The sequence below is a fragment of the Podarcis raffonei genome, chromosome 2 (assembly GCF_027172205.1).
Source record: "Podarcis raffonei isolate rPodRaf1 chromosome 2, rPodRaf1.pri, whole genome shotgun sequence".
In the NCBI taxonomy this organism is placed as follows: domain Eukaryota; kingdom Metazoa; phylum Chordata; class Lepidosauria; order Squamata; family Lacertidae; genus Podarcis; species Podarcis raffonei.
The window spans coordinates 124,834,562-124,860,094 of NC_070603.1; the positions used below are offsets into that span (position 1 = coordinate 124,834,562).

At 49.1% G+C, this 25,533-nt stretch overlaps 1 protein-coding gene across 1 annotated transcript in view; it reads right to left on the bottom strand.

Annotated features, from left to right (window-relative positions):
• LOC128409495 (zinc finger protein 91-like) overlaps positions 1–25,533 on the bottom strand; it is a 46,981-nt gene that overhangs the window by 10,082 nt on the left and 11,366 nt on the right. The window contains exons 3-5 of the mRNA XM_053380022.1: positions 23,088–23,214; positions 7,362–7,445; positions 5,010–6,619 (exon numbers count right to left, since the gene is read on the bottom strand). Of these exons, the coding sequence (XP_053235997.1) occupies positions 5,010–6,619; positions 7,362–7,445; positions 23,088–23,214 (1,821 nt within the window). The remainder of the gene's footprint in view (positions 1–5,009; positions 6,620–7,361; positions 7,446–23,087; positions 23,215–25,533) is intronic.

Sequence of the window (25,533 nt, forward strand, 5' to 3'; positions counted from 1 at the left end):
CCTAGCAGCTCAAAAGCATGTCAAAGTGCAAGTAGATAAATAGGTACCGCTCCGGCAGGAAGGTAAACAGCGTTTCCGTGCACTGCTCTGGTTTGCCAGAAGCGGCTTAGTCATGCTGCCCACATGACCCGGAAGCTGTATGCTGGCTCAGCCAATAAAGCGAGATGAGCGCCGCAACCCCAGAGTCGTCCACGACTGGACCTAATGGTCAGGGGTCCCTTTATCCTTTACCTTTAGGACACTTTGAAGATTATTTTTCAGTCTTCCTATGTTTTCATTGTTCCTTTATTGCAATTAGAAGAATGGGCTTTATGCAGTTCTTATAACAGGGAATTGGACTACCATGACCCTTTAAACTCTACAGTTCTAGGATTCCAGAGCCAATTCTGCTTCCTAAACATCACTGTTGTGTTCTACTTCTCGCAACTTTCCATTCCCAACTCTCTCTGCCAAAGACCAAATATCAATGGTGTCTCAGCACATATTCAGTGTGGTGTAGTGTGGTGTAGTGGTTAAGAGCGGTAGTCTTGTAATCTGGGGAATCGGGTTCGCGTCTCCGCTCCTCCACATGCAGCTGCTGGGTGACCTTGGGCCAGTCACACTTTTTGAAGTCTCTCAACTCCTCTCACCTCACAGAGTGTTTGTTGTGGGGGAGGAAGGGAAAGGAGAATGTTAGCCGCTTTGAGACTCCTGAAGGGGAGTGAAAGGCGGGATATAAAATCCAAACTCTTCTTCTTCTTCTTCTTCTTCTTCTTCTTCTTCTTCTTCTTCACTCATGGGTCACATTCTGCACATCCCTAACAGTATATGGTATCTTTCATTATGCTTACTATTATGAGACATTACCTTCATTGCTTTAATACATATATGTACATACAAACACCAGAACATCAAATACACTTCATGCATTTACAATTGATTTCCCCCTATATCAGTTTATTGATACGAGAGACAAAGTGAAATCTGTGTTGAAAACAGCACACTCCATATACCTAAATGGGTTCTCCCCTGGGAGACTCTGCAGATGTATATTACGAACTCCATTTTAATTCAAACATTTCCACACTTCTTCCATTTAAACAGTTACTTCTCTGTGAGATAGTTGATGTTTTCTAAGACTTACACTCTTACTAAAGCACTTCCCACACTCCAGACATTTAAATGGTTTCTCACCCATGTGAGTTTGTTGATGAATAGAAAGTATTCCATTGTGACTGAAGCTCTGTCCACAGTCCACACATTTAAATGGTTTCTCCCCTGTGTGAGTTCGTTGATGTACTGTCAGATTTGAAGCTTCACTGAAGCTCTATATTCCCATTTTTTTAGTGAGAAATTCATGGGTTCAATTCCTGGCAGAGGCAGCGAAAGACACCCCCCCCCCCATTTCTGAAAAGCCTCCTCCTGGGAAGGGGTTTAGAGCAGTAACTTAAGACAACCCTAAAGGCTGGTCCAGTGTCATTACAATGTGTAAAAAGGTAAAGGTAAAGGTACCCCTGACCATTAGGTCCAGTCGTGACCGACTCTGGGGTTGCGGCACTCATCTCGCTCTATGGGCCGAGGGAGCCGGCGTTTGTCCGCAGACAGCTTCCGGGTCATGTGGCCAGCATGACTAAGCCGCTTCTGGCGAACCAGAGCAGCGCACGGAAACGCCGTTTGCCTTCCCACCGGAGCGGTACCTATTTATCTACTTGCACTTTGACGTGCTTTCGAACTGCTAGGTTGGCAGGAGCTGGGACCGAGCAACGAGAGCTCACCCTGTCACAGGGATTCGAACCGCCAACCTTCTGATCAGCAAGTCCTAGGCCCTGTGGTTTTACCCACAGCGCCACCTGCGTCCCATTACATTACAATGTGTACCTTTTGTAAAAAGAGGGAGCTGATGGATAAATTTAGGCTTTGTTATGGGGGGCTGCAGCTCAGTGGTAGAGCAGTTGCTTTGCATGCAGAAGGTCTCGGATTCCCATTTTCACATTTGGTGGGAGTGTACTGTCATCCACGCCTTCTGGGGGAAAGTTTTTTATCAGACCTCCAATAAACAATCTATCCGTCCGAATTTAGCATTTGCCTTATTATAACCATATTAGACCCCATATTGTATGCTTTAATCTAAAATATTAATTTCCTTTCTGTTCGCAGCAGCTAGACTACAGTTATTGCCCATGATGGAAGGAAACCTCTAAAATAACATTAGAGTGATTGGAGTCTTCATTCTGTGATATTATGGCAGTTATTTATACCCCTCCCATCTGGCTGGGTTTCCCAAGCCACTCTGAAAGCTCCCAACAGAATATTAAAAACACAATATGCAAGCTCTGATAAGCTCCTCCCACAGCTAATCACCTGCCTCAACAGAAACCCTGCCCCCTCTGACCTTTGCACAGGGAGAGCAGCTAATCAGCCACAAAGAAACACACACACAAGAAAACTCTTGGAAGAGCTGGGTATCACCCGGTGTCAGGAACGTGCCCCCCCCCCCAGATCGCAAGGGAAGAGCAAAGACTCAGAAATTGAACTAAATGAACAAGGGTCAGACTCTTTCTGGACACAGCCCAGGAGGAAAGAGTGGAACCACTGTATAACAGTGCCCCCAGCTTCTCTAGACAGTCCAGAAGGATGTCACAGTCGATGGCATCAAAGGCCGCTGAGAGATCCAGAATGAGGAAACTGCTTTCACCTTTGTCCCTAGCCAGAGATCATCAACCAGTGCGGCCAAGGCAGTTTCAGTCCCATGATGAGGCCTGAATTGGAAGGGATTCAAATGGTTCACATCCTCCAGGCATGCCTGGAGTTGTTCAGCAACCACCCACTCAATCACCTTGCCCAAGAATGGAAGATTTGAGACTGGGAGGTAGTTGGCCATATCGGCCAGGTCCAAAGATATTTTTTTAAGAAGCGGTTTAATAACCACCTCTTTCAGTGGGTCCGGAAAGACTCCCTCACAGGGGGTAGCATTCACCATCTCAGAGCCCATCGCCCAGCTATTCCCAGCTCACTTTTATGAGCCAGAATGGGCAGAGATCAAGGAGACAGGTGGTTGGTTTCACTCGTCCAAGCAGCCTGTCCACATCCTTGGAGGTAACAGATTGGAATTGATCCCACGCAACTTGACTAGATAGGACTCTAGCACCCTCCCACCCAGGCCCTGCTCCCATGGTGGAGTCTACCTCTTTCTGAATCTGAGTGACTTTCATCTGCCAAAAAAATCGCAAAATCATTGCAGGAGATCTTGAGGTCCTTATGGCCCCGATGGCGCAGGTGGTTGTGTTAAATTGCAAAAGAGTCTCCTGCTGCTGTTTTCTGCAGATGCAATAGAGGCAGTTATGAAGGTCCACTTCACCGTTGCTATAGCCACTTGGGAGGCTCAACGGGAGGCAGTGGAAGACAGGAGTGCGTGGCGTGCGCTGGTCCATGGGGTCACGAAGAGTCGGACACGACTAAACGACTGAACAACAATAGGCTCAATGTTGAGCTCTAACCTGTGTCCGGTCCACAGATATTCCTCTCTCCGCAGCGAATGACCCTCCTGAAACCACTGGCAATGCCCACATTTCCCTGTGCCACCTTCCCTCCCCATATTGGTTGTTCCCCATAGAACCTCTTTATCCCATCTGCCACCAGGGATTTCATCCACTTAGTAGTTAACGTAGCCATGAATAAGAAGGTATTGTAAAACAATGAATTTATAAAATATAAACAACATAGGACGTAAGACAATGGTTTCAGTCGTTCTGTGTTTTCATTGTTCCTTTATTGCAATTATAAAAATGGGTTTTATGTTGTTGTTCTTATGACAGGGTTTTGGACTAGAAGACCTTAAGAGTCCCTTTCAACTCTACAGTTCTAGGATTCTATAACCAATTCTGCTTGTTAAACACCACTGTCGTGCTCCACTTTTCACAACTCTACAATCCCAATTCTCTCTGCCAAAGACCTAATATCAACGGTATCTCAGCACATGTTCACTCACAATGAGCACTCCAGGGTCACATTCTGCACATCTCTAACAGTACATGGTATCTTTCATCATACTTACTATTATGAGACATTACCTTCATTGCCTTAATACATATATGTACAACTTTCCATACAAACACCAGAACATCAAATACACTACATGTATTTACAATTGATTTTTCCCTATACAGTGGTACCTCAGGTTAAGAACGTAATTCATTCTGGAGGTCCGTTCTTAACCTAAAACTGTTCTTAACCCGAGTTACCACTTTAGCTAATGGTGCCTCCTGCTGCCGCCCCGCGATTTCTGTTCTCATCCTGAAGCAAAGTTCTTAACCCGAGGTAATATTTCTGGGTTAGTGGAGTCTGTAACCTGAAGCGTCTGTAACCTGAAGTGTCTGTAACCCGAGGTACCACTGTATCAGTTTGCTGACATGAGGGACAAAGTGAACTCTGTGGGAAAAACTTGGCACACTCCATAAATCTAAATGGTTCTCCCCTGTGAGAGTCGGTAGGTGTTTATTAAGAACTCCTTCCATTTAAACAACTGCTTCTCTGTGAGACCGTTGATGTTTTCTAAGAGTTCCATTCTCACTGAAGCGCTTTCCACACTCCAAACATTTAAATGGCTTCTCCCCTGTGTGAGTTCGCTGATGTCTTGTAAGAGCTCCACTCTCACTGAAGCACTTCCCACAATCCATACATTTAAATGGTTTCTCCCCGGTGTGACTTTGTTGGTGTACACTGAGTTTCCCACTACAAATGAAGCTCTTTCCACACTCCAAACATTTATATGGTTTGTCCCCTGTATGAGTTCGTTGATGTACAGTAAGGCTTCCACTCTCACTGAAGCACTTTCCACAAACCATACACTTATATGGTTTCTCCCCGGTGTGAGTTCGTAGGTGTACAGTAAGTATTCCATTGTGACTGAAGCTCTGTCCACACACTACACATTTAAAGGGTTTCTCCCCTGTGTGAGTTCGCAGATGTATGGTCAATTTTGAAGCTTCACTGAAGCTCTTTCCACACTCAATACAGTTATATGGTCTGACCCCTGTATGAATTCGTTGATGTCTTGTAAGTTTTCCACGACAACTGAAGCTCTTTCCACACTCCATACATTTATACGGTTTCTCCCCTGTATGAGTTCGTTGATGTACAGTAAGAATTCCTTTCCGACTGAAGCTCTTTCCACACTCCATACATTTAAATGGTTTCTCCCCTGTGTGAGTTCGAAGATGTATGGTAAGTTGTGGACCTTCAGTGAAGCTTTTTCCACACTCAATACATTTATATGGTTTCTCTCCTGCATGAGTTCGTTGATGTACAGTAAGAATTCCATTCCGATTGAAGCTCTTGCCACACACCATACACCTGAATGGTTTCTCCCCTGTGTGAATTCGTTGATGTACAGTAAGCTTTCCCCTATCCCTGAAGCTCTTTCCACACTCCATACATTTAAATGGTTTCTCGCCTGTGTGAGTTCGTAGATGTATATAAAGGTGTTCAGTCACATTGAAGCACTTTCCACACTCTAAGCACTTATATGGTTTCTCACCCGTGTGAATTCTTAGATGCACGGTCAGTTTTGAACCTTCACTGAAGCTCTTTCCACACTCCATACATTTAAATGGTTTTTCCCCTGTATGAGTTCGTTGATGTACAGTAAGGCTTCCACTTTGACTAAAGCTCTTTCCACATACCATGCATCTAAATGGTTTCTCTGCTGTGTGAATTCGTTGATGTCTTGTAAGTTTTCCACTTGCACTGAAGCTCTTGCCACACTCCATACATTGAAATGGTTTTTCCCCTGTATGAATTCGTTGATGTATAGTAAGGTGGGAACACTGACTGAAGCTCTTTTCACACTCTATACATTTGTATGGTTTCTCCCCTGTGTGAGTTCGTAGATGGATAGTCAGCTGGGAACTTTCACTGAAGCTCTTTCCACATGCCATACATTTAAATAGTTTCTCCCCCGTGTGCATCTGTTGATGTTTTGTAAGTGCTCCAGTATCACTGAAACACTTTCCACAACTCATACATTTAAATGGTTTCTCTCCTGTGTGAATTTGTTGATGTCTTGTAAGTTTTCCGCTTTCACTGAAGCTCTTCCCACAATCCAAACATTTATATGGTTTCTCCCCCGTGTGTGATCGTTGGTGTACACTAAGGCTTCCACTACAAATGAAACACTTTCCACACTCCATACATTTAAATGGTTTCTCGCCTGTGTGAATTCGTTGATGTCTTGTAAGTGCTCCAGTTTCACTGAAGTTCTTTCCACACTCCAAACATTTATATGGTTTCTCCCCTGTGTGAGTTCGTTGATGTTTTGTACATGCTCCACTGTCACTGAAACTCTTTCCACACTCCATACATTTAAATGGTTTTTCCCCTGTATGAATTCGTTGGTGTATAGGAAGTTTTCCACTACAACTGAAGCTCTTTCCACATTCCATACATTTATATGGTTTTTCCCCTGTGTGAATTCGTTGATGTACAGTAAGAATTCCATTCCGACTGAAGCTCTTTCCACACTCCATACATGTAAAGGGTTTCTTCCCTGTGTGAGTTTGTAGATTTGTGATAAGATGCTCACTCACACTGAAGCACTTCACAGATGGTCCTTCAGAATTCTGTCTCCCTTCTCCATCGTCTGCTTGAGAGTAAGGAAAAATAAAACCTTGTTAGAATTTCAAGGAAGAGAACAAGAGAACTTAACATACAGTAAGACCACCACCACCTCTTTACACCACTGACCTGATTTTCAGGAAAGGGAAGAATTCCTAACAATAGTTTCAGGAACTGTTAGTATCCAGTACGACATTCAGCTCCCAAGTAACTGAGCACAAAGAGGAACCTTCCAAGCAGATGTAGGAGCCAGATGTGGTTGAACTCAAAGTACCATCAGCCCAAGCAGGCATGTCCAATGGCCAGTGGTAATAGGAGTTTCAGTGTAGTAACATCTGTAGGGACGCACTTTCTCCCTCTTTCGCCTCTTCTGCAAATGCTACATATCTGCAGTACATTTTCTCCTTCCTCCATGAACTATATCATCTTCCTGATACATTCCAACCAACTGTACACATTCCCTAAACTTGCACTGTGTTTCCACTGTCAAAACCACCCACCATTTCAGTAGCTGTCATTTAGTTCTCAGCTAATCTTCTCCCCCCACCTTTGGAGATATTGTTTATCTGAATCCAAGTGGCTGGGAATCGTGAATGGGGGAGAGAGCTTTGGTACTCAGGCCCTGCTGGTGGGATTCTCCCTGGTTGGTCCTTGTGAGAAGATGACGCTTGACAAGATGGTCCTTCATTTTGATCCAGCAAGGCTCTTTTCATACTCACTGAAACGAAGCAATCAAACCTACAGCGTCACAGCAAAGTGGAAGCACCTACCTCTCCATTTGTCCAGGACAACATCTCTGTATTTTTCTGTCTCGAGCTCGGACAAGAGCTCGGACTTGGGTATCTGAGTCTCTCCTGTGTGGAATAAGCAAAAGAGGCCTGCTATTTATGTCATATGCAAAAATATTCAAAAATAATCATTTGAAGCAAAGAGAACAAAATATCCGATGGACCAATAATAAACATATTATGGCCTAAACTTCTATGGGCTGCAATCTGATGATGTGCACTGTGGGCCAGGAAAACTGAAGCCACCAGGTCCTGCTAATGCCTATTTATTCAATGTATTTGTTACTTTTGGGGGTATGGGAACTCAACACAACTTACAATATTTTAGTCCAAAAACAAAACAAAAACATACATTAAAACCAGCATTTAAAATACACGTTTGGGGGGGGGGCTGCTGGCTATGGAGTAAGCAGCAGAAACTGAGAGCCCCCAGAGAAAATATTTGAAAAGATGGATGCCTCTGAAGAACAAGTATTATGAAGCAAAGAATACAGGTTAGTCCTTAAGAAACTTTTCAAGCAGGAGTGTAACCTGGAGTAGTGAAATAATAAACAGTACTACAGTGGTACCTCCGTTTTTGAACGTAATCCGTTATGGAAGACCGTTTGAGTTCTGAAGTGTTCGAAAACCAAAAACTCAGCAGCCAACAGCTAGGCCTCAGAATCTTGCACTCAGCAAAAGCCACATGGCATGTTTGACTTTTGAGGCGTGTTCAAAAACCAAAGCATTAACTTCTGGGTTTATGGCATTTGAAAACCAAAATGTTAGTCAACGGAGACATTTGAAAACCGAGGTACCACATGGATAATGAAATAAGGATTTCAACCTTAAACATTAAAGGGTGGAGGTTGACTAGGAAAAGGAGGAGGATAGAAACATTACTGAATAAAGATAAAAAAGGTAAAGGTAAAGGTACCCCTGCCTGTACGGGCCAGTCTTGACAGACTCTGGGGTTGTGCGCCCATCTCACTCAAGAGGCCGGGGGCCAGCGCTGTCCGAAGACACTTCCGGGTCATGTGGTCAGGGTGACAAAGCTGCATCTGGCGAGCCAGCGCAGCACACGGAACGCCGTTTACCTTCCCGCTGGTAAGTGGTCCCTATTTATCTACTTGCACCTGGGGGTGCTTTCGAACTGCTAGGTTGGCAGGCGCTGGGACCGAGCAGCGGGAGCGCACCCCGCTGCGGGGATTCGAACCGCCGACCTTTCGATCGGCAAGCCCTAGGCGCTGAGGCTTTTACCCACAGCGCCACCCGCTTACCACCAATTAATAGTGCAGCGGACTCACCCCGCTAACTGCCCCCAATTAAATATTGTGTGCACACCTCACTGTATGCCAATTACAGTGGTACCTCGGGTTACATAAGCTTCAGGTCACATACGCTTCAGGTTACAGACTCCGGTAACCCAGAAATAGTGCTTCAGGTTAAGAACTTTGCTTCAGGTTGAGAACAGAAATCGTGCTCCGGCAGCGCGGCAGCAGCAGGAGGCCCCATTAGCTAAAGTGGTGCTTCAGGTTAAGAACAGTTTCAGGTTAAGTACAGACCTCCGGAACGAATTAAGTACTAAACCTGAGGTACCACTGTACACCAAGTTTTACCCTTTACCACGGGTTAACGCGTGGTGGACTTTTATGAGGGAAAAATTAGTAATTAGAGTCTCAGGCAGGAGTTGATCCAACGGACAGGAAAAGTTTCACTAAATAAAAAGAGGTTGGGGAACCAAGTGGGTCAGGAAATGTGTTCTTTCGAGTGGAACTTATTACAGTGGTACCTCGGGATGCGAACGGGATCCGTTCCGGAGCCCGGTTCGCATCCCAAACAGGACGTAAGGCGCAACTGCATGTCTGCGCGGGTCGTGTTTTGCCGCTTCTGCGCGTGACATCATTTTAACCGTCTGCGCATGCACAAGCGGTGAAACCTGGAAGTAACGTGCTCCGTTACTTCCGGGTCACCGAGGAGCGCAACCCGAAAATACTTATCCTGAAGCGTATTTATCCCGAGGTATGACTGTACTAAAACTAGACATAAAGATGTCACAAGCTTAAACACAATACTATAGGCACAGCTCTTCTTAAACTTTAGTTGCTAAAGAAATCAGTTGGTACACTTCAGGCAGGTGTTCTGGTTTCCAAAATAGGTGGCAAAATGCTTGACTCAGTTTCTGTTAACTTAGTTAGGAGAGGTGGTTCAATTAAATAATACAACACAGCTTCCTTCACTGATCAATGCCCTGGTTCATGAGCGAGGGGCACTTTCCCTCGCTAAGCAACTCCACTCCTGAAGTAATTCCAAAATGGCTTGACAGACTCAGGGGATCCCCTCCTCCCTTGTGACTGGGGGTCTTCTCTCCCTAGAAGAATTGCCCCTCCTGACTTGAAGGAGACCCCGAGGAGCCTGAATCCCCCCAGGATCTGCTTCTCCTGCCTTAAGAGTCAGCTCTCCCAGGACACCCCTGTCTGTAGACCAGGCACCCCCAAACTCAGCCCTCCAGATGTTTTGGGACTACAATTCCCATCATCCCTGACCACTGGTCCTGTTAGCTAGGGATGATGGGAGTTGTAGTCCCAAAACGTCTGGAGGGCTGAGTTTGGGGGTGCCTGCTGTAGACCTTCCCCAGACCCTCAACTGGGTCTCCCTATCCAAGCTGGGAGGGTCTTTCCTCTGGCTATGGACAGTCTCCTCAGGGTGGGTCTACAACTCAAACCAGAACCAGTTCTCCCTCAGACAAATCCTATCCTCCTCCCTAACCCCCATCCACAAACAAGCCCTCTCCATCTTCTCTCAAATCAAACTCTCTCCCTCAGAAACAGCTCCTTTTATTTTCTCTCCAAAAGTGTTGCTGGCCAATCAGAGAAAGACTCCATCCCTCTGGTGGAATTTCTGGTGGACTGAATGGCCAGACTCTGGTCCGGCTCTGCCGTCCGTCCGTCACAACTGCCTTTTTCCCATTTTTGCTCGATCGGCATTTTAGACATACAACCGAAAGGGCGTGTGATTTATTCCAGCACCAGCCTTGGTTGTAATACCAATGAAGCTCTCTCTCTTTCATTCCAACTGCAAGCTCAAAATAAACACAAATGCAAAACAGGGGGCATGGAAATGGTTAAAAAGGGAGGGGGGACTAGACGTGCCAATCAGGGCTGGTGCAGCTTTGTCTCTCTCTATCTCTGTCTCTCTCACACACTCACACACACAAACACAAACACACAGCAATGACTGTGTCATTGCTAGGCGGGATGCACAAGCCACTCTATTTCTCTTCTCCTTCTCCCCTTTTCTCAGCAGGTCCCCCTCCATTGAGGAGTGTCCCTCACATTTACAGAATTTCCTCAAGCAGCAACCGTGCCATTTCCCTAAGCAATTTTGAAGAGGACGGGGTGTGGGCAGTTTGTGTGTGTGCGTTTCACGACTCTCTTGATCCAGCCCTGTCTCTCCACAGGAGATGTCTGCCCGAAAAGGTGGCGGCGGCAGTTGCTGTGCTCCCTACCCTTTTTCAGTGGCATAATTATTATTATTATTATTATTATTATTATTATTATTATTATTTATTATTTATACCCCGCCCATCTGGCTGGGCTTCCCCAGCCACTCTGGGCGGCTTCCAACAAAATATTAAAATACAGTAATGCATCAAACATGAAAAGCTTCCCTAAAGAGGGCTGCCTTCAGATGTCTTCAAAAAGTCTGGTAGTTGTTGTTCTCTTTGACATCTGGTGGGAGGGCGTTCCACAGGACGGGTGCCACCGCCGAGAAGGCCCTCTGCCTGGTTCCCTGTAACTTGGCTTCTCGCAGTGAGGGAACCGCCAGAAGGCCCTCGGCGCTGGACCTCAGTGTCCGGGTAGAACGATGGGGGTGGAGACACTCCTTTAGCGAGAGAGGTGGGGCCATCTGTTGTGGATGCTTTAGGGACTTTTTTTATGTTTGATTCCATTTTTAATATTCTGCTGGGAGCCGCCCAGAGTAGCCGGGGAAACCCAGCCACATGGGCTGAGTATAAATAAATAAATATTATTATTATGATTATTATTGGCGTTCCCTACGATTCTACAAGATGGAGGGACAGAGGGAGGGGAGAGGAGGGCGGGAGCTCCCCCACAGCCCTGAACAATAGAGAGTATCTCACTCACATGGGATTTGGGGGGAAGGAGAGGAGGAGAGGCAGCAAGTTGATACGGAAGGAAGGGGGGGTACCTTTCTCGGCCCCTCCACCAGCACCATTGGACCCGAGGCGATGACCTCGACGGTTCCCCAACCCCTCAAACCCCCACACTGTTGCACAAGCACCACACTGCACCCTAGTCCTGTAAATAAAGGACTTTTTCCCTCTCTCTATACGGGCGAAATAAGCCCATCATCTTTCTTAAGGCTTCCCTCTCGCTCCATTTCTAACGTGGGTAGACCGTGTCAGATTGTATCCCCATTGACTATAATGGCCGCGCTTTGGCCAATCAGCACCGTGCATTTGCCGTGCAGAGGTAGCTCAGCTAGCTCTGCACGCCTCATTTAACCTCTTGACAAGTTGCTGACAGCTCCCCGCTGGGGGAACAATGGAACTGAAACCCAAGTTGCAACAATGTATCCATCCAACAATGGAATTGAAACTCCTGGACCCCTGACCGTATCAAGGACTACAACAATGTATCTATTCACTTCCGACTTTGATTAATAATATCAGAATGGACTTGAAATGAGCTAAAACTTCTAAAATTCATATAAAATCAACCGTAGCACCGATTTCCTTCGTTCTGGTGTCAATCGACTCAGCCTTTTCAGGACTCTACGACACCCCACTTGCTTCCATAATCCCCTGAGCGGCAAGTCACGTACTCAGGAAGGCCCTAATCCTGTCAGATCGTTCTGCCAAACCCTTCCTCCGGGCAATGCCAGGTGGCAGACGGTGCATATCTGGACTATTGTTTTATCATACCGGTACTCAGGAAGTGCTTATCTATGTATATCTCTTACTCCGCACACTACCCCTCCCTTCCCTGAAATGCTAATGTGTGTAACCCCACCTTTCCGTAACATATTCATGATGTAAGTTGTCAAACCCAACCTTCCCATAATGTATTCATGACGTTTCTTGCACTGTATTCTGGGACTTGGAGGGAACTTTTAAAAGTTGGTGTCACCCCTTTCTCGCTGTTCAATCTTGCCTTGAACCTGTTGCGCAATAAACTTGGATCTTCTGCAATTTGCTCCTGTCCGGCTGAGCTCATTTTCTTCCGCAGGGACCCACGGACTTAGTCCGATGAGCTGGGTGGCAGAGTAGCCCCGCACCCAGATTTTAGCCGTAACAGTTGGCGCCCAACGTGGGGCATGAGGTTCTCCCGCGTTGCTGACCGGGGCCCCCGAAATCTTCAGCCGGCACCGGGCCATTTTGCCTGGGAAGATCCTTTGGACCCCCGGCCATCTTCCGGGCGGTAATCAAAAGCCCCAGGAGTTCAGCCGGGGAGCAAAGAGGGATCCAGCCGGCTTATTCATCGATCCCGGGATCATCATAGAAGACACGTGAGTATAAGGAAAAGGAAAAAACCCAGTGCACTGGTGGGAAGGGGGTGGAATCTGCTGGCAACTGAATTCTCTGCCCTCCTCTCTATCGCTCCTTCTCGCCTGTCTCTTGGTCCAATTGGTGAGAGAGACCGTGGACTGCTGCTCGACCCAAAAGGGGGGTTCTGAGCTCTATCTCTTTCTCCTCTCAAACCCTCCAGTCAGCCGCACCAATTGAGAGTCCGAAAGTAAGACGGAGAGACCCGGGTTGGAAAGACAGCCGACTCCCCGCAACGGGCATCTCAGTTGAAAGCAAGGGGCTGGAGTTCTTCTTCCGAACTTCCTGAGCGCCCTTACAGAGGGGGCAGGAAGGGGTCTTGCTTTCTGTCTCAATCCCAGCCGCACTGGTCGGTGCCACGTAACACGTGTATCGTGCGTGAGCCCGCTTCCAAAAGCAAGGGGGATTTTCGGTTCAAAACTCTATCCAGGGATTACCCGATCTGGCACCGCACAGCGCGGGCGTCCAGTAGGGCCCCTTTTCCTGAGATTGTAACGATAGGTAGGAGGTTGCCAGGAGGGATAGCTCAAGAGGAATTGGGCGGGATTTGGCAGAGTGGAAAGGAAAACCCCAGGAAATAGGATAAGTAAGTAAGGAAGACAATAAGTAAAAGAGGAAGGAATAAGGGACTAGGTAGAAGAGCTCTCTAAAAAGAAACCCTGTTAGGAAGTTGCCAAGCAACTGAACATAGCATTCCCTAATCAGCCCAGCCCCCCCCTTAATAAACCTCTCTCCTTTCTCTTTACCCCAGACACGCGTGAATCTAAAATGGATACCCAAGCTTCCAAACATGAGCGGGCTCACTCTGGGAAGAAGGCTTCCAGAAAGCCATCTGAATCCCAGAGAGACCCCGACTCCCCTCTCGAATTTGTCATCTCGTATTGGAAGGCTATCCCCGGGCATAAATTACTATCGAGACAGAAGTTAGAGGACCTTTGTAACGAAACCTGGCCTTCAGGCACAGCCTCCGCGAGACCTGAGTTACGCTGGCCAAAGGGAGGCTCTTTTAATGAAGATCGCCTACGATATCTCAGAAAGTACCTGATGGAGGAGAAGCCCCGTCAGCTAGAATACCTAGCCACCTTCGAGACGGTCAGAGGACTACTCAAAGTTCCAAAGGAAGCTACGAATTATCAACTGCCAATCTTAAATCCTGGAAGACAATCTCTACCCCCCCCCCGTACGAAGGGCATTCTGCAGATGACCATATGGAACGAACGCTCATCCCCTTCTATTATAGGGAGAGCACTCCACCCGCCCCAAATGAGAATTCGGATAGCGATGAAGGAGCAGGAGAACTAGAAGCATGGGGGGGGCATAAAACAGAGATTACGAATTAGAGATAAAAGGAATACTACCATAGGGGACTCTAGTCTTGCAGAGAAACCCAAAGAGACCCCGGGGACGTCACGGGACGCAGATGCTATAGTCACCCAGATGCCCCTAAGGGCCCTGCCAATCCCACCCCTACGGCCAGACGGACCCCCTCGGATGGTATATACCCACCAACCGTTCTACACGGCAGACCTGGTAACCTGGTCAAATCAAATGCCATCTCTAAGAGACGACCTGGACAAATGCCACCGCCAGGTCAGCGCTATTTTCTCAACCCATAACCCAACCTGGCTGGACGTCCACGTTCTCCTAAACGCCCTTTTTAACGAGGCCGAAAAGGCAGATATCCTAGCCAAGGCTGCGGAAGTAATTGAACTCCCAGACTACCAGGCGGGGCGACCAGAAGGTGTGACAGCACTCACAGCTCAATGCCTACGCGTCGAACCGGCCTGGGATTATAATACCACAGATGGGATCTGGTGTTTAAAGTTATTTAAGAAAGCGATCTTAGACGGCATTAAGGCTGCTGGGCAGCGTACCGTCAACTGGACAAAAGTCCAGACTGTACTACAAGGGACGAATGAACACCCGTCCGATTATTATACCAGGCTGGTATCAGCCATCAAGACCTAGGGAGGGATTGATCCAGATAACCCCCAGCACGAAGTTATAGTGAAAGGCTTCTTTAAAGATCAAGCCTGCCCTGACATTAGAAAGGCTCTGAACCTACAAATAGGGTATGACGGAAAAAGCGTCAGTGAAATCCTCTCGATTGCAAAATCTGTCTATAATTCTCGAGATGAGAGGAAAAGAAAGGACCCCAAACCAGAAGTTGAGCAGATCCTTGCCCTTAGTATGGAACCGCATTCCACCAGAGGCAGAGGTTTCAGTCGAGGAAGGGGGGTCCGGGGAGGAGGACCTCCAAATCCCCTTAGACCGTGGGGACCCACTACTGGAGGATGCTTCTATTGTCAAGAAGAAGGGCACATAAAAAGGTTTTGCCCCTACCTCAATAATATGGCCTATGGCGCCCCGCATCCTAACACGGCCCACGGATATGGAAACCCCACACCCACCACCTATACCCCTCATACAACCTCCTCCGCCCACTTCAACCAACCGACGCCTCCAAATGTACCTGCTCAAACCCAAAGACCCCTACCAGGACCGAGGACCCAAATGCCCGCAATAATTTCACCCACTCACCCTTGGACAAACGCCACCGCACCCCCCTTGCACCCCCCTAACCAACCTCCTCTGGACGATCGAGAAACTTATTGACAATTAAAAGGGGATCCCAACCAAACTCAAACTATCTGTCCGATCCTAACTCTATCTTCCGAAGACCCGTTTTGCACCATAGAGATTGACGGCCATCCCTATCAATGCCTCTTAGATACTGGAGCCACATATTCCACCTTAACGAATAGCCATTTGGAACCGGGCTCAGAGACCAGAAAAGTTATGGGACTGGATGGGATACCCCGCACTTGTCCACTTTCACGTCCATCTAAAGTTACCCTCGGACCCCTGCTCGCTGAACATACCTTCCTCCTAACCAGCAGCCCTGTAAACCTCCTCGGAAGGGACTTACTTTGCAAATTAAATGCGACAATTAAATGTTCCAAGGAGGGTATCTACCTACACATGCCTGAGGAATCTATCCCCGCATTCCAGGGAATAATAGCAGAAGAAAAAGCAGGCAGCCAATCTCCAGAGCTCCCCCCTGAGTTGGACGACTTACCCTCCTCTCTATGGGGCACAGAGTCAACTTCAGTGGGTCTCCTGCTATCAGCAATCCCCGTAAAAATCACCTACAAAACTGATTTACCTTTCCCATGCACAAAACAGTATCCTCTACCCAAGGAAGCCATCGAGGGACTAACACCCATGATAGAGGACTTCCTCGAAAAGGGGATCCTGGTTCCATGTGCGTCTCCATGCAATACCCCAGTGCTCCCAGTAAAGAAACCGGCGGCAGAAGGAGCCCCAGTCCGATACCGCTTTGTCCAAGACCTCAGGCTGGTGAACCAATTTGTCATACCCCGCCACCCAGTGGTGGGCAACCCAAATTCCCTCTTGAACGCCATACCGGCAGAGACTAAATGGTATACGGCTGCAGACCTATGCTCCGCCTTCTTTAGCATACCCCTGGACCCGGCCAGTCAATTCCTCTTCGCCTTCACCTGGGGACCTAGTCAATTAACCTGGACTAGGTTACCCCAGGGGTACGTGGAGTCACCCGCGATCTTTTCAGCCATATTGCATCAAGATCTGCAGGATGTACACCTCCCTGCTGGCTCCTCCCTCTTGCTTTACGTAGACGATCTGCTCCTCTGTTCTACTAGTGAGGAAGCATGTAAAACTGACACCAAGCACCTCCTTGCTGAACTAGCCCGGAAGGGGCATAAGGTGTCACCGAAGAAATTACAATACTGCAAACAAGAAGTAAAGTACCTCGGGCACATCTTAGGAGTAGGCACCCGAAGCTTAGCCACTGACAGGATAGAAGCAGTGACAAAAATTCCCCTCCCAAAAACTAAACGACAATTGCGGGGATTTTTGGGCATGGCTGGCTTCTGCAGGGCCTGGATTGCAGGTTACAGTGAAATAACGAAGCCCCTGTCCGCCATGACCCTCCAAGACCACCCGGACATCTTAATATGGGAAGAAGAAGCCTATAAATCTTTCGAGCGACTAAAGAGAGAACTAAGATCTGCCCCCGCCCTAGGTTTACCTGACTACAGAATCCCCTTCAACTTGTTTATCCATGAGCAAATGGGGGTAGCCTCAGAGGTACTGACTCAGCCTTTCCGAGACCAAGAGAGACCTGTGGCATACTATAGTCTGCAATTAGACACCACTGCAAAAGGGGCAGTAAGCTGCCTAAGGGCCATAGCCGCCGCAGCAGTCCTCCTTGAAAAGGCTCAAGAGACGGTCTTGGGACACGAAATCGTCATCCATGTTCCCCACTCTGTCTCCACCCTCCTAACTTTGAGAGGCTGCCATCACTTTTCCAACTCCCGACTAAACAAGTATGAAGCCCTCCTATTAACACCATCAAACGTCACTATAAAGCGAGTCAACTCCCTTAACCCAGCTACCCTTCTGCCTCTCCCTGATGATGGAACCCCACACCACGACTGCGCCACTATAGTTCGACAAGCAGAGAGACCCAGGGAGGACTTAGATCATCTACCTTTGGACAACCCAGACCTAATACTGTACACAGATGGAAGTTCAAAAGTTGTGGAGGGGGAGAGGAAAACGGGATACGCCGTGGTCACTGATTTTGAAATCCTAGAATCCAACCCAATTAACCCACAGTATAGTGCTCAAGCTGCAGAATTAATAGCACTCATACGCGCCTGTGAGATCAGCGAAGGCAAGCGGGCTACCATCTATACCGACAGTAAATACTGCTTTGGATTGGTACATACTACTGGCCAAATCTGGCTACAAAGAGGCTTCCTGACGGCAGCTGGCTCTAAAATTTCGCATGCTGCCCTAGTAGAAAGGCTCCTGACTGCCATCCACCTACCTGCCGCGATTGCAGTTGTGCATTGCAAAGCACACACCCGGGGTAGGGACCCAGTATCAAGGGGTAACAGACGGGCTGATAAGGCGGCTCAGTCGGCTGCACTCCGCCCTCCGAACAACGAGTCCGAATTTCAAGCCCTACAAATCCCAGCCAACATAGATCCCACACAAATTTACAAAGAAACCCCTGAAGAAGAAAAGACCCTCTGGTGTTCCGTGGGTGCATTCGAGCAAGATGGTGTGTGGGTCCTCCCCGATGGCAGGACCGTCCTTCCAAAATCCTGGGTTCCAAAATTGGTGAGGGTCCTCCACCAACGAACACACTGGGGAAAGGGAAGGCTGATAGAGCATGTTAAGAGGTCCTGGTACGCTCCGGGACTTGCAGTCGCAGCCACAGCCGCATCAAAGAACTGCACCACTTGCAACTCCTTTAACCCCAAGCGACAACCCCGAACGCCACCGGGAGCCAGGCCGTGGGCATTCGTCCCCTTTGAAAGCCTACAATTGGACTTTATCGACCTACCGCACTGCCAGGGCTTCAAACATGCCTTGATCATAGTGGATAAGCTCTCCTCCTGGGTAGAGGGATTCCCCTGTAGGAAGCCCACCGCTTCTGTAGTAGCCAGAGCCCTCCTACAAGACATCATTCCTCGGTTTGGCATTCCCCGTCGCCTAGACAGTGACAGAGGAACCCATTTCACTGCTCAAGTAGTGCAATTAGTGGCGAGAGCTCTACAAATAAAATGGGATCTCCACACACCCTACCACCCTCAGTCTTCTGGTCAAGTAGAGCGCATGAACCAAGAAATTAAAATACAACTAGGAAAACTCTGTAAACTCACTGGACTGAAATGGGTAAATGCACTCCCACTAGTTCTTCATAACATAAGGAGTGCTCCTACTGGACCACTAAAACTATCTCCATACGAAATCTTATTTGGGAGACCTCCTCCCGTCTATAACGCTATCTTTCCCCTCTCTGAACTCGAACTAGGGGAGGCAGAACTCACTAATTATGTCATTCAGCTTCAGACACAGCTACAGCGTCTCCACCAGTACGCGGCCCTCGAGGGACAGAACCTGCCCATCGACGTCGAAGCCCACTCGTTCCATCCAGGTGACTGGATCCTCGTCAAAGTCTATCAAAAGGAACCCCTTCAACCTGCGTGGGAAGGTCCCTACCAAATCCTGCTGACATCACCGACCGCCGTGAAAGTAGGTGAGAAAAACTCCTGGCTACACCACACAAGGTGCAAGTCGGCACCCCCCCTCCAGAGACGGAAGAAGACTTCGGTGACGACGACTTCACCTTTTCGACTCCGCCCGCTTCGCCAACTTCATACATCGACGACGAAGATCAACAGACCGGACCAGATCGGGGCCAAGGTCGGGCTCAACAGACCGGACCAGATCGGGGCCAAGGTCGGGCTCAACAGACCGGACCAGATCGGGGCCAAGGTCGGGCTCAACAGACCGGACCGGACGCCACTACACCCAACTGGACTTCCGAGATCATCCCGGACACCAACGCCATCAAACTCCGCTTTAAACGAGTTTGACAGCCCGCTTTGACAACCACTTTGACAGCTCCATAGACTTCCGTTGATTTTGACAGCTCGCTTTGACAGCCACTTTGACACCTCCATAGACTTCCGTTGATTTTGACAGCTCGCTCTGACAACCACTTTGACACCTCCATAGACTTCCGTTGATTTTGACAGCGCGCTTTGACAACCACTTTGACAGCTCCATAGACTTCCGTTGATTTTGACAGCTCGCTTTGACAACCACTTTGACAGCTCCATAGACTTCCGTTGATTTTGACAGCTCGCTTTGACAACCACTTTGACAGCTCGCTCTGACAGCCAGTTTGACAGCTCACTTTGACAGTTCGCCTCGCAGCTTACCTTGACAACCCCGTAGATTGCCTCCTTCCTTTAACCCCGTGTGACTACGACCCAACTATGAATCTGATCCTCTCCCTCCTTCTCCTCGCCACCCTGACCAGAATGTCGTCTCTCTCATCAGACCACTGTACCGGGCTACAAACAGATTATCATTTCCTGGACTATCACAAAGTCGAGACCGGGGGAAAGTCTAACCCGGACCGAATGGGGGACTTTGACTTCTGTCTCCCAGAATCCCGGACCCTTCTGCGCCATTCGCTTGTACCCCGGCTCACGAACAATGAATATTGGGAACTCTTCATCCGAGATAAAGACTTACACCGCATCGGGTCAGCTGCCCTCACGCTCGATCACTCGTTTTACCGACTGCAGTGCTATAACGGGACATACCTTCTTTACGAAAATGGGGAGGTCACGCGGAGCCCTAATTGGACCGAAAGCAAGGTACGGGGAGCTTCGCCGGCATACACGGACTCGAACCATCCCTCCGAGAATTTGATTTTCGGATTCCAATGCCTCCTTATGACCCCAGGACCTCGGAAATCTCAACTCCAGGGACTTTGCCTGAGGCGGTTCTGTTGCTTGTGGAACCTTGGAATCACCCATGAATGGAAGGGAGCCGAATACCTGGAAGGATGGCACCACCCCGTGCATCCTTCACGCTCCCCCACATGGGACAATGTCGGACCACTGAGGTGTGGGGGCATCGCCAAAGACAGGCGACTCCTCAACACTACCGACCCCCTTCACCCAGTAGGTACCGCACCCCGGCGACTCGGCACAGACCCCTCCATCCCCGGAGAAGACCTCCTCTCATCCTGGGAACAAAACTCCTACATCAAACTCCTCAGTCAGGTGGCAAAGGAAGCACCCTACCCTGACTGTTGGATCTGCGCCCATGCACCCAGCCACCTCCAACAAAGCCTACCCCTGGTCCCAATGCCAGTAACCTTGGAACAGTTCCGTTCCGGAGACGTCACGTCCTGGAACCTAACCGCATTGAACCTGACACACCAATACCTGTATCTCACTGGCCCCACGAAGGGACCCCTCTGTCGTTGCTTCACCGGAGACGGGACCTTCATCGGATCTAGCACATGTAGTTCCAATTTGGAAATCCTACCCACCGGCGAAGTCACCGTTGCCGACACCACTGGCTCCCACACCTTCCCAAACCTCACTAGTGCTTGGGCCATTGTAGCCGGACACCCCCCCCCAATGGAAACCCCAGCCAACGGATTCTATGCTGCTGCAAGCTTTTCCTCCGGGAGGATGGAATCATACCTCAGCGGTTTATTCTGGGTATGTGGACACCGCGCATACACTTGGGTAAGCCCGCATATGTCGGGATCCTGCTTTGTCGGGTACATTGTTCCCGGAATCAGAGTGGTTCCACACCTACCCCCCGGGAGGCAACGGAACAAGAGAGAACAAAAGGAGCTGTCAGACCTGTCAGATGTCGCTGCCAATGGGGAGACGGTAGGCAGAGCCCTCTTTCCCGCTTATGGAGCAGGATCTAACCATGTGGACATTCTCCGACTCACCGACATCCTTCTCAAATTCATGCAGGAGGCAACCCAAATTACAGACTCCCTCGTGACGGAACTGTCTGAGGTAAGACAGCTAAGTTTACAGACCAGAATTGCGACGGATTTTCTGTTATCCAGCCAGGGAGGGACGTGTGCCTTAATAGGTACCGAATGCTGCACATATGTGACTGACCAATCTTTAAATATCACCGGACATTTGAATAATATCCATGAACTAGCAGGAAGACTGAACGACATACAGCATGAGGGACTATCCGATCTAGACCTATGGGGATGGCTACCGAAGCTTGGATGGCTCCGACAATTACTTAAGGTTATACTTATTACTGTCCTTATCGTTGTCTTTTCCATCTTAGTACTCTGCTGCGCTATCCACTGTGTGACACCTTGCTGTTCTCTCTTTCGCTGTCCTAGACAATCTGCCCCTCTTTCCTTCCGAGCCTATTCCCGTTCACACAGCGCCCCTGTCTTCCCTGAATATGTGCAGATGAGACACCTGGGAGAAGGGGAATACGAGATCACAGAAATATAGGGTGCGGAGAAAGGATTTGCAAGTTCTTACAGAACTTTAATGCAAATCTATCTCCGAATGGGGGACTGATACGGAAGGAAGGGGGGGTACCTTTCTCGGCCCCTCCACCAGCACCATTGGACCCGAGGCGATGACCTCGACGGTTCCCCAACCCCTCAAACCCCCACACTGTTGCACAAGCACCACACTGCACCCTAGTCCTGTAAATAAAGGACTTTTTCCCTCTCTCTATACGGGCGAAATAAGCCCACCATCTTTCTTAAGGCTTCCCTCTCGCTCCATTTCTAACGTGGGTAGACCGTGTCAGATTGTATCCCCATTGACTATAATGGCCGCGCTTTGGCCAATCAGCACCGTGCATTTGCCGTGCAGAGGTAGCTCAGCTAGCTCTGCACGCCTCATTTAACCTCTTGACAAGTTGCTGACAGCTCCCCGCTGGGGGAACAATGGAACTGAAACCCAAGTTGCAACAATGTATCCATCCAACAATGGAATTGAAACTCCTGGACCCCTGACAGTATCAAGGACTGCAACAATGTATCTATTCACTTCCGACTTTGATTAATAATATCAGAATGGACTTGAAATGAGCTAAAACTTCTAAAATTCATATAAAATCAACCGTAGCACCGATTTCCTTCGTTCTGGTGTCAATCGACTCAGCCTTTTCAGGACTCTACGACACCCCACTTGCTTCCATAATCCCCTGAGCGGCAAGTCACGTACTCAGGAAGGCCCTAATCCTGTCAGATCGTTCTGCCAAACCCTTCCTCCTGGCAATGCCAGGTGGCAGACGGTGCATATCTGGACTATTGTTTTATCATACCGGTACTCAGGAAGTGCTTATCTATGTATATCTCTTACTCCGCACACTACCCCTCCCTTCCCTGAAATGCTAATGTGTGTAACCCCACCTTTCCGTAACATATTCATGATGTAAGTTGTCAAACCCAACCTTCCCATAATGTATTCATGACGTTTCTTGCACTGTATTCTGGGACTTGGAGGGAACTTTTAAAAGTTGGTGTCACCCCTTTCTCGCTGTTCAATCTTGCCTTGAACCTGTTGCGCAATAAACTTGGATCTTCTGCAATTTGCTCCTGTCCGGCTGAGCTCATTTTCTTCCGCAGGGACCCACGGACTTAGTCCGATGAGCTGGGTGGCAGAGTAGCCCCGCACCCAGATTTTAGCCGTAACAAAGTGTTCTTACATTGTCATTACACGGCATGAATAAATGGCACAAAGGTTCCCACCTCCAACGTCTAGCAGCCAAGAGGGATAAAAATTCATCCTTACCTAGAGAGGCCACCATCTCATAATTCTCCTCCATGACTTCCTTGTGCAGAGCTCTTTGGCCTGGATCCAGCAGAGCCCACTCCTCCTCCGTGAAAAACACAGCCACCTCCTCAAAGGTCAAGAGGGCCTGGAAGAAGAAGAGGAAGAAGACAGAGCTGCTCTTAGATCCCTATCAACCTCACTCGACACAGAGGGAGGCTGGGTGGTCCCATCTGTGCCTCTTCCCTCCTCCCTGATTCCCCAAGGCTCTTTCCCTACCTGAGGAAGCTGCCTGGCTCCTCTTTCTACTCCACCTCTAAGAAGAGACAATTCAGAGGGGGTCTCAGAGGCCATTGCGCTGCCAGTGGAAAGGACAGAGGAGGAGGAGGCGTAAACTGGGCCACTTCTGGGACTCTCTCAGCTGTTGTCACGATGTACACTTCAAAGCAGGAACAATAGAGAAAGGCAGATTTATTTACCGTAGGTTGGGAGACATTTACACAGATGGCAGACCTTTGCCTGGGGAACAAATATAAGTAGAGCTAGACAGCCTCTGGAATTGGCAAAACGTGCATCAAACTACACATTTTCTAACAATCCTTGCATTAATTGCACACGTCTCCAGACCTTTAACTCAAGGTCACCCAGGAGCTGCATAGCAAAGTGTGGGTCTCCCTGGTCCAAGCCCAGCACCCTAACTGCGGGCTGGGGAACCTCAGTAGCTGGGGCCAAATCCAGCCCTTGAGGCCTCAGCGATCTCCCTTTTAAATCACTGCCCTGGATCCTCTTATTGCATGGTTGGAAAGCACCTTTGGAATGAATGTAGCTACTGGACAAAGGTCAAATTTGCACCCATAGCTCCACCCACCCTGATCTCTGGCCCCACCCATCAATGGAGTGTGGCCCCTGTTCAGAAGGGAATGTGGCCCTCTGGCTGGAGAACACGCCCACACCCGTTACAACAGCTATATTTTACTGAGACTGACCCACCTTACAGGGCTGTTGTGCTTTCATCCCGCCCCCCTTATTACTAGGCCCTCCTGGGGTGAGGGTGGCAGCGAGACCCTCAGGACTGCTGCACTCGGCCAATCCTGAAACGCCCCCTCGAATCCATTTCTGTCCCCAGAAATTCCAGTTAGGGAGGGGGCGTTTAATTCCTCTCCAGTCTTTGTCATAAGGATATTTAAAGGTCCCCTAAGAATCTAATCAGCTTCAAATCCTGCCACCCATTTGCTTTGGCCCACCTTGCAGGGTTCTTGTGTGAGCATTGCCCAGGTGGTGGGTTTTAGATCACCTACAGTATTATAAGACCCTCCCGGCAACCTGGATGGGGACGAGGCCAGGCAGGAGTGAGGCTGGCAGCACCAGCAGAGAAAGTCCCTCAGCACCTCTGCGCTGGGCCAATCCTGCAAGGCAGGCTTAGATTCTCCTTCCTGACAAAGTCCCAAGAGGATATCTGGAGAAGCCTCTTTTTGGAAAGAAACAGCATCAAAAACTCATCCCCCCTCCTCTTTCCCCCAGGTCCAGCTGGGGAGGGGGCATTTCTTTAATTCCTCCAATCTTTGCCTTGAAGATTTTTAAGGGCTCCTGAGACCTTGATCAGTTTCAAATCCTGTCATCCATGGGCCCATTTCCCTTGCCAAGCAGGAGGGAAACCAACAAGGTGCTTTTTCATGCTTCAGGAAATCAGGAATGCTCCTCTTCCCTCCAGTTTTGGGGAACAAAAGCAGCACAGCAAACCCTCCCCAAGTGCACCCCCAACATGGGAAACCCAACAAGGCTCTTTCCTTTGTGCCAAAGCAACCTCAGCCGGCCAGATTAGGATTTCTGAAAGGGGAGCTGGGGGGGGGGCCTCCCCCTTCCTTCTCACATCAGCCACTTTCTTACTCAGGAAGCTCCGGAGGCAGATTTCCCTGGACATTGTCCATCTCTCACCCCCCCAATTCGAAATCTCCTCCCTCTCCCTCCTCCCTCTCCTCCCCTCGGCCCCACTGAGGCAGGGGCTTCAGCAGCACATTTCGGGGGGGGGGGCAGATCAGGATCCTGGAGGAGCTCAGCCCCCCCTCCCGCCCAGACTAGCTCCCTGACGCAGGAGGCCAAGGGAGGGGGGTGTTCCAGGCTCAGTGTGAAGAAACACACAAAAATGGGTTAGGAGGCTGGGTCTAAGATGGGGGAGGGGTGTCACCTGGTGACTTTCATTGCATAGGTGCCAGATCCCTGGGTCCCTGAGCACCCACCCAATTCCCCATGAAGGGGCCAGGGACCCACAAATTTCGGTGCCAGGGCCATGCATACTGCATGGCACCCACAGCCCCAGGGGACCCACGGTCGTGGGGTGAAACTGGCACAGCTGGTTCCGTGTCCCAGTCAGGTTGCATGGGGGGTGGGGGTGGGGGGAGAACCCTGCTCTGGTTCGTCTCGGGAAGCAAAATGTCTCTCCCCCCCCCCGGAGTCTGGCTGATCTCTC